Source organism: Falco peregrinus, chromosome 14 (assembly GCF_023634155.1).
Source record: "Falco peregrinus isolate bFalPer1 chromosome 14, bFalPer1.pri, whole genome shotgun sequence".
Taxonomy (NCBI): domain Eukaryota; kingdom Metazoa; phylum Chordata; class Aves; order Falconiformes; family Falconidae; genus Falco; species Falco peregrinus.
Window position 1 is genome coordinate 23,426,398 of NC_073734.1, and position 18,358 is coordinate 23,444,755.

Consider the following 18,358-nt stretch of genomic DNA (forward strand, 5'->3'; position numbering starts at 1 on the left):
AAGGTAGTTTTAGCCCATGTTCCACTTTTTTCTTACCCTGAAGAATTTCCTGCAAGACTGTGCGAGCAGGGAATCTGGATCACTTCAGTTTCCCTGCCTGGGAAGCAACTCAGGCAATTTTTGAGGTGGAAAGAAATGAGGGCATCTCAAACGTGAGAAGAGGGGTGTTTCTTCAGCAAAATCTCCCCATTCACCTGAACAGAGACGGCAGATAAGAGCTTCTCCAGGCTGTGCTTGGCAAGAATTTTTCTTTTGAACTTCCCTGGAAGAAAGACAGCTTTTTCTTTGTCCATGGGGAAGCAAATTTTAGGGGAAATCAGGCTCTTCCAGAAGCTTTAACAGTCTCAGCACGTTGCGCAGTAGACACAAGTGACAAAAGACGTTTCCTTGAGTTAGGTGTTTGAAGTCCCTGGGTTTTCTCTAGTTCCATCAGAGCAGACCAATTCAGATCCCTCTGTTCGGAATTTGAAAACATGAGATAGTAGTTGTTCTGAAGTCTGGGGCTTATTCCAGGTAGCCCAGAGCAGAGTTCCCCCAGCGCAGGAGCACGTGGCTCTTGCTTGGCGCCAGAGGGCAAATTCATTGGTCTGCTGAGCACCCAAAGTGGGATCCTGCTGTAACGGGTGGGGGAGTAGGGGGCTTCGGCAGGGGCGGCACGGACCTGGCAGCAAGGGCAGGGCGGGGAGGGGTAGTACTGCTGGGGGCCCCTGCGCCCAGTAACGTGTCCTGCTGGAACGTCTCCTGTCCCACTTCAGAGGTGAAATGGGCTTAATTTAGAACTGATCAGGTTTGGACTCAGAGTTGGCATTTTATGCATTTTGTTTATTTCAAAATGAAATTACCTAAGCTGTATTTTGAGTCTTTTTTTAATCTTTTTTTCTTTTTTTTTTTTTCTTTTTTAACATATATATGTTAATTAGATTTGGGAATGAGGGAGCAACATCCAGTCTCGCTTGGCTTGATCCATTTTGTCAGGTTTCAGACGGAGATCGCCGCGAGCCCGGACTGCAGTGCTGGAAACCATGGCTGCGGTGACAGCCCTGACCCAGATGCCATGAGTGCATGACAGCAATGTCATACGCTCCCCACCCCGACCCGGGGTGGCATACTCTCTGAAGCAGCTCAAGGGCATTATTTTGGTGGCAAAATTAGGTCATGAAAGGAATGGAATTATTTTTGTTTTTATTTGTGGTCTTATTTTAAATTGTAAGTGATTCTAACATTCATTAGGTAATTACAGCCAATAGAACATCTAGACCTCCAGGCTGCTTTTAACCTCTGCAAACCTCTGTTTGTTCTTCCTGAAGTATTGCAACCTATCATGTTTGGATTTTTTAAAATAGACCAGCTCTAGTACTGCTACTGAAAAGGTAAAGGGAATGGCAGCTCGCACTGCTCCTGAGACTTTTAGTCACAGCGAGGGGTTTTGCCTCTTAGTATTTTAATTCCGAAGAGCCAGACGCCTTGACATGCTTTTTCTTCACCTGCCACCTGTTTTGACCTCCACTGAAAAGCAGCAGGTCAGGCAGAATGACACAACCTTGCTGTGTAACAGATTTGGAAGCAGGCTAGAAGAAGCAGTAACTGTGACTGGAACCAAACAAATAATTTTCAGGCCACCTTGCTGAACAACCACTGCGTTGGTGTTAACTAGGTGGCAACTCAGAGCTAGGGAAACTGTCCTGGGAGCTTTTAGCAACTGGGTCAGTCTCAGTTTTGCTGTTCACTCCAGAGGCCCGCTGATGTGCTGTGCTGCCTTCTGGCATTCCTCAGCTGTGGCACTTCCAGGAGGGAGGAGTGCCTCCGGCTGCATGGCTGGCCCTGCTGTCTGCAGCTCCAGGCGTTCAGCCGTCCCCAGCCAGCCAGGAATACGGAGCAAGGTGGGAACTCTGCTCTCTGCTTCAGTCAGGCCACTGGGCGTTGTGGACAGTCGCGGCTTTCCTGCAGACGGGATCATGGAAATGGAAAATTGACTGGCTGTAAGACAACTGTCCTGCCCTGTGGGTACAGTTGGAGGGGTTTTGCACAGTTGAAGCATTTAGGCAATGTCTTGAAACAAACAGGAGCATCCTGGGTTTTCTATGATCAGCTTCCAAAGCTCGTCTGCTGCCATTGAATAACTGACTGGTTTAACATCACCCTGAAAAAGGGGTAGAATTGCCTAGAGGGGCAGCAGGGAGGGTGTTTGTAACTGTTCCCCACCATGTAATGGGCTTCGGTCACTTCTCCGCTTGTAAGTTCCTACTGTCAGATTTGCCATCTGCATGCCCGCAGCAACCAAAGCCGCTTCAGCTTTCCCTGCAGTCAGTAGATTAAAGGAAGATTGGAACTGTGGGATCTTCTAGTACAGTAATTTAGAGATGAGTAATATTTAAGAAGAAAACACTGCGAGCAATCAAAACAATCAGTCTGCACAGTCTTCCATAAAGATTCGGGCTTTCTGTATTCTCCTGACCTCTACCAGTTATCGGCATGATTTTTCTTTTAATTTACTAACGGTTTTAACAAATGAAACAAATTGTTCCTGAATTCATTTAGCTGTTAGGTAGCCTTCTGATGCGTAGGAGGGGGTTTGGTTACTGTAGGCAAAGGTCTCTGAGAGTACTTGGTATGTCTGCTTTCCTTGTGTTACGGCATGAAGAGCCTTCAGGGATGCTGGTGTGTCGCAGGCGATGCTGGAGACCTTCAGCTGCATTTTGGCAGAGTCGACTTAGTATTTTGCGAGGTGGGAAGGAGTCCTGTTGCCCTGGGAAAGCCCCCTTCATGCAGAAACTACAAGATTGCTGTAGTACAGCAACAGCCCACATTGTTGGAAATGTTTTTTCTTGGGTAATTTGAAGTAAATGGATGGGGTTTTTTAAGCAAAAGGGTAACTAGACATGCTTTTAGTGGATGGAAAAGGAAATAATTGGATTTCCTTCCAGATCTGGAGATACGTTATCCAGGGAGCAGCTCTCAGAAATAAAGATGACATTTTCATGTTTGAAAAGACAAGTGCTTAACGCATGTCTAACTCTGCTTTCATTGCATTTTATATATTTTTTTTAATACTAAGTAACTGTACTTTATTTTTCTGTTTTCTAGCAACTTCGATCTCAAGCTCGTGCCCTAATAACATTTGCTGGAATGATCCCTTACAGAACATCGGGAGACACGAACGCAAGACTGGTGCAAATGGAGGTCCTTATGAATTAGCAGAGAAGCTTTTGCTCAGGGTTGCAGCAACCTGTGCCTGTCTTTAGTACGTTCAGAGGGTGGGACCAGTATCGTTTTGTATTCTGTATTTTTGTTGATGGAAATAAATTTCTTTGATTTCTATTTGTTTTTGACATTTTCATTTTCACCGATTTTTGTGTTTTTATGTTTTTATTCATTTTATTTTGGATTGGTTTATATTTAGAAAATTATTCTTAAGTAGTTAACAGGCTATGCTGAGAAAGGAGTTGTAGATCTGCAGTAAGGAGGTGCACGAGCAATTTCATAGCAGGAGAGGAAGTGGAGAAGAAAACTTTCGATTTAATGCTTGCTGAACATACAGCTTGGAAATTTCAGGGGGGTTGTTTTTTAAATGCATGTTAAATGTTGAAAATCTGTCTGATACACCACACACGTGACACACTGCTGTCAGTCCATGATGTTGTCTTGTGTGGCCTGTGTTCATGCGGTGCAGATGAGCTCTGTGTGCTGCAGAGGCTCCTTTACGCTTAATGACGTTTGAGCTCTTGGGTTGGTGTCCCAGGTGTACACAGCTCTGCAAACCCCGGAGCTCCACTGAAGCTTTTGCAGGAGCAGCTGGGATTGGAAACAGGTATATTTTGGTAGGAGGGATTTTCGTGACCGACGTGTGAGTTTGTAGTCAGTTGCATTCAAAATGATCCCATGCCAAGTTCACCAGAAGTAAGGAAGCTGGGCGGAGAAGCCCAAGTGTGGGATGTGTTGGGCATGGGTGGATATTACTGTTGGTTTAGTGGGAAACCTGAGTCCCAGTGAAGTGAGGGGCGTTAAGAAACGGTTAGCTTTAAATGTTCTGAGCTACCGTTAAACCGGTGTCAAAGCCCAGGGAGCACGTTACACTGCAAGCTCTTATCTTTGACACAGCTGCCTATCTTTGAAATGAAATGGGAGGAATGTTGGTGGTTGCTCTGGCTTCCCCCTGCGCACACGGCCTCCTGCACTGCTGCTGTCTTGCCCTCACGCCGTTTGTGTTGCTGGGGTATGAGAACACGTGCTGTTCTGGCTGCGCATCAGGCACCGAAATGCGGGGGCTGATTTCGACCTTTGCATGTTACTAACTGGGCCAGAATTCATCTCCATTTTGCAAAGTCTTTAAGTTTAACGACATTGAGGGATATTTGACTGACTTGATGACAATTTCCTGATTGCTTTTTCCACCAGAAACGTAGTTTAAATTGCGTCAACCTTTTGGACAGGAAGCAAAGGGGTGGCTTGCCCAGCCACCCAAAGCCGTGTCCCTCGCCGTTAGCAAACTGGCTGCTGGGGCTCCCAGCTGAGAGAGCTAGGGACTGTGTGTGGCACCGCGTGGTCCTAGAGCGTGGGCAGGATTGGTTTCAACTGAAAGCTGAAAGAGACCTGGGCAGCACCCTGCAAGCACAGGGGACTTGGTGAGTTACCAAGGAGTGATTTGGGGAGGGGGAACTGAATTGCCTAGCCATGTCAACAGGAGTGTGAAAAGCTTTATTAGGTATTAACTAACACTTCTGGTGTATTCATGTGGGAATGCTTCTCGGTGTGTCTCGGTTGACAATTCATCCAATCCCCTAGAGAAACAGGTTACCGAAGAGCAGGGCCAAGCAAGGCACCTTTCCTGACGCTTGCAGACATCCCTGGCTGGGCCGGGGTTACCCCGCGTGCGGTGCTGCAGGATAAACCCTGCCCCTGCGTGTTTCTTGCTGGCACTCGGCCCCTGTCCCCGAGTTACTCCTTGCATCAAACCACGCCGCGTACAGAGAGGCTGGCGAGGCTGTACCTGTCCTCGGGCAACCACTGACCTGAGCCAGGGAGGGACAGCGTCTGCCGGAGTCTGTCGGGAAGGGCGAAGGCCGCCTTTCCCGCTGCGATTCCTTCCCTCCCTCCTCCACCCTTCATGTGGGGCCTGAAGTCCTTCGGGGCTCGGCTCTTAGCGCTGCCGTTCGCAGGACCTTGCTCTCCACTCTTTTGCCCATCTCCTGCTCACCCGGGCTGTTGTGCTGCCTCGCCGGCATCTTTCTGAAGTCAGACGTTGAACCTAGAGACCTTTTAGAAACGGCAGGTTGCCCTTTCTCCACCTGCCCTTTGAGGACGGCTGTAGCCGACGCTTTCTGGTGCTTCTCAGCCCTCAGGGGTGTTGGTGAAAGAGAAAATCGATGGCCATGTGCATTTTGCTCCCTTTGTACTCAGTGGTTGTGACTCTGCCTCTGGTCCCTTCTAAGCTAAGCAGGAACAGAATTATTTCATGCTTTCAAAAGCTGAGATGGTCCTTCCGTCCTGTGATGAACTGACGGAGGAGTCAAAGCCCTGAGGCTAACCCTGGCAAGGTAAGACCCAGCCCTGTTTCAGCCAAGGTGAGAGGTTGTGGGTTTAACAGAAGGTGCCGCAGATAGTTGGAATTATTTCTTGTTGATTGCCCTGTCATTTCTTCATAGGTCTGTGCAGGTGGTGAACGTTGCAGCCCATCCAGCTTCCCACGTTCCCCGGAGCGGTGTGTCCCAGCTCCACACCTAGGCCTGGCTTTGGCAAACCTGGCTCTTCTCTGCACGACTTTTAAGGGCTTTGCTGCATTGAGGTGGATGCTGACGCATGTGCCGGTGCTTTGCTGCATAAGGCACCCCTGTGGTTTTCCAGATGTCGCCGTTTTCTTTCCACCCCACGCTGCTTCTGCTGGAGAGAACAGCCTGGTTCTGCTCCCTCAGGTTTCTGACCAGCAGAGCTGCTGCTGCTGCTGTGAGGTTTGTTAACCCCTCGTACCGTCACGCTCCGGCTTTGCTAACAGGCAGGCTAGCCTTGGTTTCCTAAATAGCTGATCTGCTAGAAGGGATTTTTGGAGTCTCACTGAATGTATGCGTTGTGTTTGGCGTAGCCTGCTCAAGGGTGGTGTCACTAAGCTCTCCCTTTACAACAGGGAGTAGTGCTCGCTTTTACAGCTTGGTGCTCCCAGGGCCATAGCCAGAGCTACCTCCATTTCGGCCATCTGAGCCGCATTTATTCTTAGTATAAACTGACAAATCTTCTCTAAGTCAGTGGAGCTCTCCCCCTTTATGCAAGAAAAACGTACAGATGAACGCTGCAGATGAAATTTGGGGTAATTCCATCTGCGCTTTCCTACTCCAGGACTAATCCTCAGCAATAACGAGCCTCCAGGCAGACAAGATGCATCCAAAGGGTGGCTCGCTAGTTTGAGTCTAATGCTGATGCTTGTGTTGCTGGAGGAGATTTGAGGAAAAAGTGAAAAGGTGTTTGCCTTGAGCATGTGATGTTCCATCCTAGTATGGGCGCAACGGAGACGTGCAGAGTCTCCAGGTCTGTCCCATGTTTGCATGGCTCGTTGGTAGTGAAGCATCCACCAGTGCTGCCATATCGGCGTGGCAGCTCGTACAGTTTTACAGCCTGCATGTCTTGCAGCCACCGAGGTCTGAGTTGATGTGGTCGGGATTTACAGGGGCATCTAGAAACACTCACTGTAAACTTCTGCCCTGTTACCTTTCCAGTAGGAGGTGGGGGGGGGGGGGGGGGGAAAAGTAAAGCTCTGCCCAGGAGTTAACCATGGAGTACTGGTGAGAATTGAACCGAGCTAATGGAAGACAACCAGCCGTGTGAGAATTAACAGGTTTTCTGCCAACAGGCAGTGCTGGTGAGGGCCCCTCCTAAACCCCGTCGTGGAGCTGGTGTCAGCAGGTCCTGTCTTCTCAGCTCCATTTCTTTGGTGTTTGTGGGTTTGGTTGTTTTTTAATCCCCACAACAGCATTAATTCATTTGTTTTCACAGTGGTGCCCGCACCGTTACCCCAGTGCGCACCTGGCTCAGCTGGTCGTGCAGTCAGGTCCCGCCTGCAGCCCGCGGGATGCCTTCCTGCGCCTCTGCCTTTTCTTGGATTTCCCCACTGACTGCAGGTTCTGTGTCTCGACCCTGATTTTTGTTTTGTTTTCCAGACCCTCTGGCTGGAGGTGACCTGCTAAATGAGGTGGCTCCTGTGACCTCCGCCACAGTTTCCCACCACTGCTGCCTTTGTCTAAGACAGCTCTTGGATCTTGTTCCTCACAGGAGCTGAAGGAAGTGTGTTCAGAAAAAATTAATTCAATGGCTTTTTTTGTTCTTATTACCCTCTCAACATTTGTCTTCCCAACCTCAGTAAACCCCAGCCTCTCAAGGAACCAAGCTGTTTTTATTCCAGCCTGGAGGAAAGAAAAAACTTGTTAATTCCAGTTCTGTGTCCCTGGGGTTGGGACAGTGCTCAGATACTGTCACCATTCGTGTCGCTGTACCAGTGGTTTTGTCCTGTTTCCGTCTGGGTCTGAAGTTGGAAGGATGGAAATGGTGCCTGGAAGAGGATGGGAGGGGATCCCTTTGTCCCTGTCGGCTAAACCATCTGTTCTGTCTTCCCAGGCTTCCTTCCCTGCAGTGCTGGGAAACCGAGTCCCGCTGGGCATGGTGGGTCTGCAGCGCTGAGCCCCGGCGCCGTTTGTGTGGCCTGTGTCACCCAGGGCGGTAGGTTCCCTCTTCCACAGGGATGGAAGCAGGACAACTCAAACTTCGTTAAAGGCCTGTTGGAATGTAGCTCTTTGGCAAACTTTAGAAGAAGCTGTATGTAAAGCATTGCCCCGTTGGGTGCCTTAACTCGATTCAGGTTCATTTGATGCATTTAATAGCCAGAACGAACTGGGGGATCGGCTGGAAGCGAGGGAGAGCCCAGCAGAAGCAACTTGGCACCTCTTCACCGTGAGCAGAGGGGCTGGAGGGATGCGCCACAGAGCTCTGCTCTCCTGCTCGCAGCTCCCAGCGCCCGACGGCCCCGGTATTGTTGCTGCAGCTGGTGTTGTGAATCAGGCCGACGACAAGCGCATCCTACTATCCGGCTATTTCACTACACCAGGGTTGCATCATACCACTCGCTTCGCTCTTCACCCAGCATCTGGAGACCTCCTGTCTCTCCTGGAGCACCTTTGGCTGCGCTGTGTTTAAGAGATTCCCCCTCCGCATTTCAGACACTCCATGTTCCATGGTGGTTCGGGCAAGTGAAGTGTTTTTGCTGAAATAACGAGCTTCTAAAATAAAGCCAATTTCAGCTGGGCATGAGCCTGCTGCTGCATCTGTTGTGAGGGCAGAGCTGGTGTCCCCGTCTCACCCTCCTCCCCGCTCACAAGGCCGGGCGTGGGGAGCGGTGGTGGTGGCACCGGGTGCTGGCGCGATGCCGGGCGTTAGGAGGGCTGCGCCGCGGGGATGCAGGCAGGGCTGCCTGTCCGGACAGCATCTGCTCGCCCACAAACAACACTGGGGGGGCTGAAGTGAGTCCTCAAAACGTGGGTTACAATTTGTGCGTGAATGCAAAAGAGAGCCAGAGGCAGCAGGGCAGGCAGGCTGAATTTTCCATTAACTTGCAAAGCCACACAGGGCTGAAATTCAAATGGGCTGCCCTCGGATTTTATTGCCTGCCTTATTTGCTGTCTTGGCCGATCTTATCTGTAACTGCTTTTAAGACACATGTGACACCGGGCTGCAGAGGTATAAAAGATGCCCGTCCCTCCCCCTGTCCCTCACCTGCTGGTGGCTGTGAAGGCTGAGCGTGGCCTCGGCTCCCATCTGGTCTGATGTGGGGAAGGTCTGAAGTGGCTTATTACATCAGGGGTGGGATCTGGGGGAGCTCTGTTCCCTGGGCGCTCAGCGGCTCCCCAGGGAGGGGGCTGAGGGCCCGTGGGCATCCCTGCTGCCCCGCTCCGGGGAGCTGCCAGCTCCCGGCCCTGCGCAATCACAGAGGGGCTGAGTGCCACCGCTCCGTGTCCCCTGGCTTCTTCATCCCCCTCCCCAGCCCCTGGCACCCGGGTCCCGGCGGGGGTACCCCCCACCCCGTGGTGTTGCACTCCCCCCCTTTCCCCTGGTTTCACTGTGAGATGAAGCAGCCGTTCCCCTCCCTGTGTCCGGCACTCGGTGCTGCCCGCAGCGGCTCGGAGCCCGGCCGAGATGATTTAGTGGATCTGTCAGGTCTGGGGCAGTATCCCAGGGAAGGGCAAGGGTGCGTGGGAGTCCTGCTCCCATTTTCCATAACAAATCCCCGTGGGAACTGAATGTTCCCAGGCTGGGGCCAGAGGCAAACTCAGCACTGCGTTTCTGTGTCAATCTGTCCTTAGGACTTAATCTCAAACCCGTTATCGCCGCCCCCATCGGGCACTGGGAGGCGGCGATGCCCATTACAGCGGTTTTGATACCCCTTCCAGCTATTTTTTTTTTCCCCCTGACCAGCTTGGGGTGGTTTGAGCCGATTCCTTCCCCCATTACCATCGGCGGTGGGTGGGTGCCGGTTGCCTCACTCCGGTTTAGCTGGGTATAAAGCTGGGGAGCCCCTGGCCACCCCATCCCTCCCCTGGCAGGCTCCTGGGTAGGGGCGATGGCCGAGCTGCCCGCCCCGGAGCTGCCCCCTGCCCGCTGCAGCGGCCGCTTCACCATCAGCACCCTCCTGGGCATGGAGGAGGGCGGCCGGGGTCCCTACGTGCCCACCGAGGGGGCTGGCTGCGACAGCGCCCAGCCCACCCACCTCTCCGGCAGCACCTTCTGCACCAGGACCTTTGGCTACAACACGGTGGACGTGGTGCCTGCCTACGAGCACTACGCCAACAGCACGGGGGTGGGCGACGCCGGGAAGGGCAGGCCCTCGCTGGCGGACCTGCACTCCATCCTCAAGGTACGGTGGGGGTCGGCCGTGCCGCCGGCATCCCCTGGCCATGCCACCGGTCCCTGCCACGTGGCACTGGGTCTCCTGGTGCTGTAACTGGTGCTGTGCCCATGTGTGCATCCCTGGGCAAGCCCCAGGAGGAGCCGGAGGGATAACCCAGCTGTTTCCAGCTGTTCCCAGCCAGAGCTGCCCCCCTTGCCTGCACCGCCGGGGGTGGCTGGCTGCCTTCGGCCCTCACCTGCCTCCCCCTGGTCCCCGCAGCCCGAGCCGGGCCGTCTGGGTGTGCAGGTGCCCGACGAACAGCGGAGCAATGGGCTGTCGGAGGCTGGGCTGGAGGAGGTGGCGGGGGAGCTGGGCAGAGCCCCCGCGCCGGAGCCCGTCCGCTTCGGATGGGTGAAGGGCGTGATGGTGAGTGTGGCTCATCCCGCAGGGAGCATCTTTCCCCCCCACGAGTATTTGCCTCTCGGCGCTGCATTTTTCCCAATATATGTGTTTTTCGCAAGTGTCTGCGCTCTGAACAATTCCCTGCCCTCGGCGAGCTGGCTTCTGCTCCGAGGGGCAGGAGAGCCGCCGTGGCCCTGGCCGTCCCCAGGTGCCCTCATGCTGATGGCTGGTCCTCCTCTCCACCTCCCAGATCCGCTGCATGCTGAACATCTGGGGAGTCATCCTCTACCTGCGCTTGCCCTGGATCACCGCCCAGGCGGGAATCGGTGGGTGCTGCGGGCAGGGCAGCGGCACCCGGCTCACCGCCAGCCGAAACACCCAGCGGGACGGGAATGCCGGCACCGTGGGGCGATGCGTGGGGTCCTGGGGGGTCTCCTGGGGGGGAGTGCAGGAAGGAAGCAGTGCCCTCTCCCCACAGCCCTGACGTGGCTCATCATCCTGATGTCCGTGACGGTGACCACCATCACCGGCTTGTCCATCTCCGCCATATCCACCAACGGCAAAGTGAAGTCAGGTAGCACGGCCCCGCCACCAGCCCGGGGATGTCTCCTCCACTCTGGGGCTGCCCTGTGGGCCTGAGCTCCTGGCATGAGCTGCGGGGTGCAGGGGGCCCCAAAAACGTGTGGGGGAGGCAGCTAACGCCATGGGGTGTTCCCACCCTCTCAGGGGGCACGTACTTCCTCATCTCACGGAGCCTCGGGCCAGAGCTGGGCGGCTCCATCGGGCTGATCTTTGCCTTTGCGAACGCGGTGGCTGTGGCCATGCACACAGTGGGCTTTGCCGAAACTGTCCGGGACCTGCTGCAGGTGAGGAAATGGCTCTGCGTGTCCTCTGGGTCCCGTCCACCCGCGCCGTCCCCATCCCCACAGCCCCCATCCCCGCCACCTCCATCCCCATCTCCAGCCCAGCCGCCTCCATCCCCGCCGTCTCCATCTCTGCCACTTTCATCCCCACCACTTCCATCCCTATCTCCATCCCCGCTGTCTCTATCTCTGCCGCCTCCATCCCTTCCACCCCCATCCCTGCCGCCCCCATCCCCACCGCCTCCCCACGCAAGCTGCACTAATTACCAACTGCTGTGTCAATGTTGAACCGCTGATAATGGTTATCTCGTGGCTGCTAAAACTCCTGGGAATCCCGGTGGTTCGGTAAGGGGGAGGGCTGTCACCGCGTTGTGGATGGTTCCCCCTCCCCAGGAGCACAACTCCCTCATCGTGGACCCCACCAACGACATCCGCATCATCGGGGTTGTCACTGTGACGGTGCTGCTTGGCATCTCCCTGGCTGGCATGGAGTGGGAGGCCAAGGTACCCCTCGCCTCTGCTCACCTTATTCCTTTGGGCTGATAAGAGCCGTCCCCACGGCCCGCTGGGCATCCGAGGATGCCCACAGCTCCCCCAAAATGGGAAAGGGTTTCTCCTAACGCCTTCTTCACCCTCTCAGCACCCAAACCCCAACACCTCAGCCGGCTCTTTCTGGTCTGGCAGGCGCAGATACTGTTTTTCCTGGTCATCTTGGTTTCCTTCATAAATTACCTGGTGGGGACAGTGATCCCGGCCACCACCGAGAAGCAAGCGAAGGGCTTCTTCAGCTACCGAGGTGGGTCTGCTACGTGTTGGGGTTACGCTCAGCAGGTCCAAGCACGTTGCTGGAACCTGGCTCTTCGCTGCTGCTGGGGGAGAAGTTTGCCACGGGGAGGTGCTCCTTGCTGAGATGGCAGTAAAAGCGGGGTGGCCTCCTCCCGTGGGTCACCCCCCAGCGGCGTGCCCCCCGCCAGCGCTGCGGTGCTCCACCAGGAGAAAGGCAGCTGGGGGGCTCCGAATGCTTCTCCTCTGCTTCCTCCCCAGCTGACATCTTTGCTCAGAATTTCGTGCCCAACTGGCGTGGACCTGAGGGCTCCTTCTTCGGCTTGTTTTCCATTTTCTTCCCGTCGGCAACTGGCATCCTGGCGGGGGCCAACATTTCAGGTGACCTGAAGGTGGGTTTTGACCTAAGCCAGCGTTTGTCAGGGCTCAAGCCTTGTTACTGCCGGGGCTTTGCTTTTTATCCAACTTTCAGATCCTATTTTATTTCTTCTGGAAACTGTGGCAAAGGCTCAGCCGGGAGATGCTCAGCGGCCTTGTGTCGCAATGAATTAGAATTCCTCTTGAATAACAGCCGCAATTAAAATGACATTGTAGCGGTGCCGCTGGAAAGCTGTCTTACGTTTCTCTGCGACTCCCCTGGGCAGGACCCTGCCGTGGCCATCCCCAAGGGCACCTTGATGGCCATCTTCTGGACCACTGTGTCTTACCTGGTGCTCTCTGCTACCATCGGTAAGCAGCAGCACTACACCCTCGGGTTAGCTGGGAGGATGCAGGTGATGGGAGCCGGGAGCAAGCCATGGGCGCCAACACTGGTGGGGGCAAGGTCCTCCTGGGTGGGCAACGCAGCCCATGGCATTGCTCATAGCCATCGCAAAACCATGGAGAGATGCTGGTCCTGCTCCAGCCCTGCCGGAGGGCTGCTGGGATGGCACATGGGCAGGTGAGCGGGTGCTGAGCGGGCGCTGCGTGCCCCCCACCAGGCGCCTGCGTGGTCCGGGACGCCTCGGGCAGCCTGAATGACAGCGTGGTGGTGGGCTCGCCCGGCTGCGAGGGACTGGCCTGTGGCTTCGGCTGGAACTTCACCGCCTGCGCCCAGCGGCAGAACTGCCGATACGGGCTCAGCAACTACTACCAGGTGCTGCTGGGGCCGGTCGCCTGCCCCCGTCCCTCCTCCCAGCTGGGTTTGTGCTGCAGGGGATGGGTTTCCCAGGGCAGCCCCATGCCTGGCATCCCCCCAGCATCCTGGGGGGCACTCATGCTGTTAAAGCACCCACATGACGGGGATGAAACAGGGAGCACATCTTCCTCGGGCTTTTGGATATGGCTGGACTTTGCCATCTGGATAAGGTTGACAGAAAAGCACTGAGGGCGGCAGGATGGGGCCCAGGGGCTGGAAATCCCTTAGGGCCAGGGCAGAGGTTGAGGCACTGGGGGTGATGGGGTTCCTGACCACCCGGTTTTTGGGCAGAGCATGAGCATGGTGTCCGGCTTCGGCCCCCTCATCACAGCAGGGATCTTTGGTGCTACCCTCTCGTCGGCACTGGCCTGCCTCGTCTCAGCTCCCAAAGTCTTCCAGGTGAGGGGGTGGCATGTCTGGGTCCCCCAGCTCCTGTCCCCAAGCTCAGCAGCAGGAGTGGGCGATGCTGCTGGGCACATTCTCAGTGCTACGGGGCTTTGCAGCCATGAGCAGCCCCAGGGTGAGGAGGAGGAGAATTGTGTCAGCGTAGGGCACGAGGCCCTTGCAAGAGCCACCGTGGCGCTGCCATCCCATGTCCCCAGCAAAGCCCGCCGTCCCCAACGCGTCTCTCCCGCAGTGTCTCTGCAGGGACCAGCTCTACCCTCTCATAGGCTTCTTCGGGAAGGGCTACGGCAGGAACAGCGAGCCCATCCGTGGCTACATGCTCACCTACGTCATCGCTGTCGGCTTCATCCTCATCGGTAGGTGCCGGGTGACCGCCAGGCGACTGGCTCGGTCCCTGCGCCAGCAACTCGCTCTCCTCTTCCTCCCTGCAGCCGAGCTCAACGCCATCGCTCCCATCATCTCCAACTTCTTCCTCTGCTCCTACGCCCTCATCAACTTCAGCTGCTTCCACGCCTCCATCACCAACTCGCCAGGTGGGCTGTGCCGCGCTGCGCCGTGCCGTGCCGTGCTGCGTGGCTCCCTGTGCGCTCCCCGTCCCGGCAGCGGCCGCTGTGTGTGTTTGCGTGCAGGCTGGCGACCCTCCTTTCGGTATTACAGCAAGTGGGCCGCGCTCTTCGGGGCCGTCATCTCAGTGGTGATCATGTTCCTGCTGACCTGGTGGGCAGCCCTCATTGCCTTTGGCATCGTCATCTTCCTGCTGGGATATGTCCTCTACAAAAAGCCGGGTGCGTGGTGGTAACCTGGCCCCGGTGATGCCCCAGGAGGTGCCTGGCCCCATTGCTAACCCGTCTTCCCCTCCCAGATGTCAACTGGGGCTCCTCCATGCAAGCCAGCTCGTACAATATGGCCCTCACCTACTCTGTGGGGCTGAGTGAAGTGGACGAGCACATCAAGAACTACAGGCAAGAGCAGCTGAGCACGGCGCTGGGCGTGGAGGGAGAGGGATGCAGAGCTGGCCGCTGCCACAGGCAAACCCAGGATGGCTTCATGCCCATGGCCACATCCTCACCAGCATCCTCAGTAACTGGGAGCCCTGGCAAAATGTGGCTGTCTCCAAAATCCCACACGTTTTCCGTATGGGCAGGGGTGGAAAGCAGGGCAAACCTTGCCTTCCCCGTGCCAGGCAGACATGCTGGTCTCATCTGATATAAAAAGGCCAAAGAGTGAGGCTGGACCCTCAGCCAGATGGTTCCATCTCATCCTAAAGATGCTCCCTATAGTTGCCACTGGCCAGGCATGGGAGAAGAGAGGTGGCTTGTTCCAGAGAGGCTGGGTGCCTCCAGAGTCCCAGCCTTCACCCTCCCTTGCTCTCCCTGCCTGCAGACCGCAGTGCCTGGTGCTGACCGGCCCGCCCAATTTCCGTCCAGCCCTGGTGGACTTCGTGGGGACGTTCACCAAGAACCTCAGCCTGATGCTCTGCGGCAATGTGGTGATCGTGAGTCACCTGCAAAAGCTGGTCAGTCCCTTGTCCTGGGGGCTCTGGCCACCCATGGGCAGTGGGCTGGCAAAGCCAGATGCATCCTGGTGGGCTCACGGGGTGGTGACTGAAATGTGCCCATTTATGTGCCACTGGACAATTGAATGTTTCATCTGGAAGCCTCTCCAGCTTGTTAAGCAGTATTGATGAAGCACTGGGATGTCCCAGGGGCTAACGGCTTCCCCTTGCCAATTAATGGTCAATGCAATGATGCGGCAGGACAAGGCGGCTTCTCGGAGGACGGGGGGGGGGGCTGTCCTGCAGCCCCAAAGTCTCAAGAGTAACCGGGTGCAGCAAACACCAGCTCCTCCGCAGCCGCAGGGCTGCCGGCGCCATTTGTGTTGGCTGTCCACTCGCAGATCTTGCTGGTTTTCTTGCTGCGGTTGCGACCTCCCATGCGTGTGCTGCGGGGACAGCCGGGTCTTGCCAATGATGTGGGAAGGGAGGAGCTGGGGGCCCTTGGTGCCAGCCCGAGGAAGGGACGCCTGTGCCTGAGCCCTGCACCTGCTCCCTGCAGGGACCCTGGAAGCAGAAGATGCTGGAGTCCCGGCTGACGGCAGACGGCCACACCAAGTGGCTTATGAAGAGGAAGATCAAGGCTTTCTACACAGACGTGGTGGCGGAGGATCTGAGAAGTGGTGTCCAAATGCTCATCCAGGTAGAGCCGTCCTTGGCCATTGACCGTCAGGGTCCCTCCTTTTCCATCATGGCTCAGGGCACTCTGACCCCCTCCCCAACCTCCAGGCACCCCCTTGGCATCGCTCTGCTGGGGACTAACACCACTCATGTCCGCCTGTCCCCGCAGAGGGGTCTCATGGGGACATCTCTCTGTAGGCTGCTGGCCTTGGGAAGATGAGACCCAACATCTTGGTGCTGGGCTACAAGAGGAACTGGCAGACGGTGTCCCCGCAGAGCCTGGAGGACTACGTGGGCATCCTGCAGTACGGCCACGCCGGCTCCTCCGCCCCCCGGGGTCGCCAGCACCCGGTGGTGGCCCCGCGGTGGGGTGCGGGGGGCTGCGGCCACACGCACAAGGTCCAGCTGGGCTGGCAAGTGCTGCCTGGCATGAGCCGGCCGCTGTTAACTGCCTTCTCCTCCCTCCTTCCAGTGACGCCTTCGATTTCAAGTATGGCGTGTGCTTGCTGAGAATGAAGGAAGGGCTGAACGTTTCCCGAGTGCTCCAGGCTCACGGTGAGCGGGTTTGGGCAGCCAGGGATGCTCAGAGATGAGCCAGAGGTGTAGGATGTGCCAGCTGGCACCGTGTCCCCAGGCGAAGGTCACAGTCCTGGGGGGACATCGCTCCTGGGCTGGGACCAAAGGGGATGGGGACAGCGGGGTGCTGCCCTGCTGCCCGTGCTCTTCTCCTCCATCCTCAGTTAACCCCATGTTTGAGGCAGCAGAGCACCCCGAGGAGAACGGCACCGGCGGCAGAGGAGCCCTGGACACAGGTTGGTCCTGACTTGGGGCTGCCCGGAGCATCTCCGTCTCCGAGGATGATTTTTGGGGAGCCAGATGGGCAGGCAGGGTGTGGGTTTCGAGCAGCAGCGGGGAGCAGGGCTGGGACCAGGAGGAAGCAGTGCCTGTGATCCATGGCCGGTGGTGCCTCTCACCGATGCCGGGATCCTCTCGCCCTGGCAGGAGACGCCACCGCCCTGGCTGGCGAGCCGCAGGCGAGCACCATCTTCCAGAGTGAGCAGGGCAAGAAGACCATCGACATTTACTGGCTCTTCGACGACGGAGGTAACCTTCCCCTTGGGCTGCTGCAGCTCATCGCCGTCCACCCCTCCGGCTAACGCGCACCCAGCAGCTCCATCACGATGCCCGGGAAGGCTCGGTCCTTGCCAAACAGTGCCAGGGCATCCCTGGCATCCGGCACCAAGCAAGCACTGGCGCGCCGCTGGGGCCACCACCACCGTGGCTCCCATCGGGTGTTTTGGGGACAGGTCTCACACTGCTTATCCCCTACCTCCTGAGGCGCAAGAAGCGGTGGGGGAAGTGTAAAATCCGGGTGTTTGTCGGTGGGCAGATCAACAGGATGGATGAGGAGAGGAAGGCGTAAGTGCTGGTGGCCGCTGGCACCCCGTGGCCCCTTAGCCATGCGGCCACCACTGCTGTCCCCGTGGGTGGGTGGCAGGAGCTGCTTCCCCTGCCCCGAGCCCCCCCAGCTTTGCCGTAACAGGATCTGTGGGCCCCAACCCGGCTGCTTTGCCTCGCCTCTCCAAAAATCAATGATCGCGGAGTGGGAAAACCCCAAGTGCAGAGCGAGCGCGGCGGCAGGGATTTCTGCCAGGGCAGAGCCACCGTGCCCCCCTTGTTTTTGGAAAATGTGTCCTTTTCCCTCTGGCAGGATTGTCTCTCTGCTGAGCAAGTTCCGCCTCGGCTTCCACGAGGTCCACATCCTCCCCGACATCAACCAGAAACCCCGGCCAGAGCAGTAACGGCCCCCTCCCCTTCTCCCCCCCCCTTCCACACCCCAAACCCACCCCAGACCCCATTCCCTGGCACCGTCTGTTCTCTTGCAGCATCAAGAGGTTCGACGACCTGATCACTCCCTTCAGGCTGAACGACGGCTTCAAAGACGAGGCCACGGTGACTGAGCTACGGCAGGGCTGTCCCTGGAAGATTTCTGACGAGGAGGTGGATAAAAACCGAGCCAAGGTAGCACCGGTGCCACGAGGGGTCCCGCAAAGGGTCTCTTCCTTGTGAGACAGAATTCACTCTTTTTGGCAACAATTATTTTGCCTTCGCCAACCCTCTTTGTTCCGCAGTCGCTCCGACAAGTGAGACTGAACGAGATTTTGCTGGATTACTCGCGGGATGCGGCGCTCATAGCCATGTAGGTGCCAGCAACACCCTCGTGCCTGTTTCTTGCCCCACGGCAACGGTCCCTCTGGCTGCTCATCCCCCCGTGCGGGGGGCTCCTGGACAGACACCCCGGCACTGCGGTGGGATGGTGCCGCGCTGTGGGGAAAAGCCCTTGGAAGGCACCAAGGGGTCCAGCCCGGGTCCTGTCGGGGTGGGAGGACGTGGTGTTGGCCCTTCTTAGGGAAATAAGCTGCAAATTAGCACCAGATTGAGAGAAGGGCTAAGGACGGAGCTTGGCTCGGCCGGGCGGCCGAGGGGGCTGCGCCTCACCCAGCCCCTCGCTGCCACCGCAGCACGCTGCCCGTCGGCAGGAAGGGTCGATGCCCCAGCTCCCTCTACATGGCCTGGCTCGAGACCCTCTCGCAGGACCTGAGACCCCCCGTCATCCTCACCCGAGGAAACCAAGAGAACGTGCTGACCTTTTACTGCCAATAAAACCTCCCGGATCCCTGCCGACTTGGGGT

General features: G+C 56.7%; 2 protein-coding genes across 7 annotated transcripts in view; both read left to right on the forward strand.

The window, feature by feature from the left end:
* NUP93 (nucleoporin 93) overlaps nt 1-3,318 on the forward strand; it is an 81,877-nt gene extending 78,559 nt beyond the window's left edge. For all 6 annotated transcript variants that reach the window (XM_027781045.2, XM_027781046.2, XM_027781047.2 and 3 more), the window contains one exon: nt 3,085-3,318. In XM_027781045.2, the coding sequence (XP_027636846.1) occupies nt 3,085-3,195 (111 nt within the window). In that variant the 3' untranslated portion in view covers nt 3,196-3,318. The remainder of the gene's footprint in view (nt 1-3,084) is intronic.
* Nucleotides 3,319-8,493: 5,175 nt separating this feature from the next.
* On the forward strand, nt 8,494-18,350 carry SLC12A3 (solute carrier family 12 member 3). Its single transcript, XM_027781074.2, has 26 exons — nt 8,494-9,889; nt 10,142-10,288; nt 10,515-10,590; nt 10,743-10,838; nt 10,991-11,130; nt 11,521-11,631; nt 11,812-11,923; nt 12,172-12,302; nt 12,555-12,639; nt 12,891-13,045; nt 13,379-13,486; nt 13,725-13,848; nt 13,924-14,025; nt 14,122-14,277; nt 14,355-14,454; nt 14,876-14,987; nt 15,547-15,687; nt 15,864-15,970; nt 16,138-16,220; nt 16,406-16,477; nt 16,668-16,769; nt 16,973-17,084; nt 17,377-17,463; nt 17,552-17,687; nt 17,798-17,865; nt 18,188-18,350. Exons 1-26 carry the CDS (start codon nt 9,596-9,598, stop codon nt 18,327-18,329), a joined length of 3,099 nt encoding a protein of 1,032 aa, XP_027636875.2. The 5' UTR covers nt 8,494-9,595; the 3' UTR covers nt 18,330-18,350.
* The last annotated feature ends 8 nt before the right edge of the window (nt 18,351-18,358 follow it).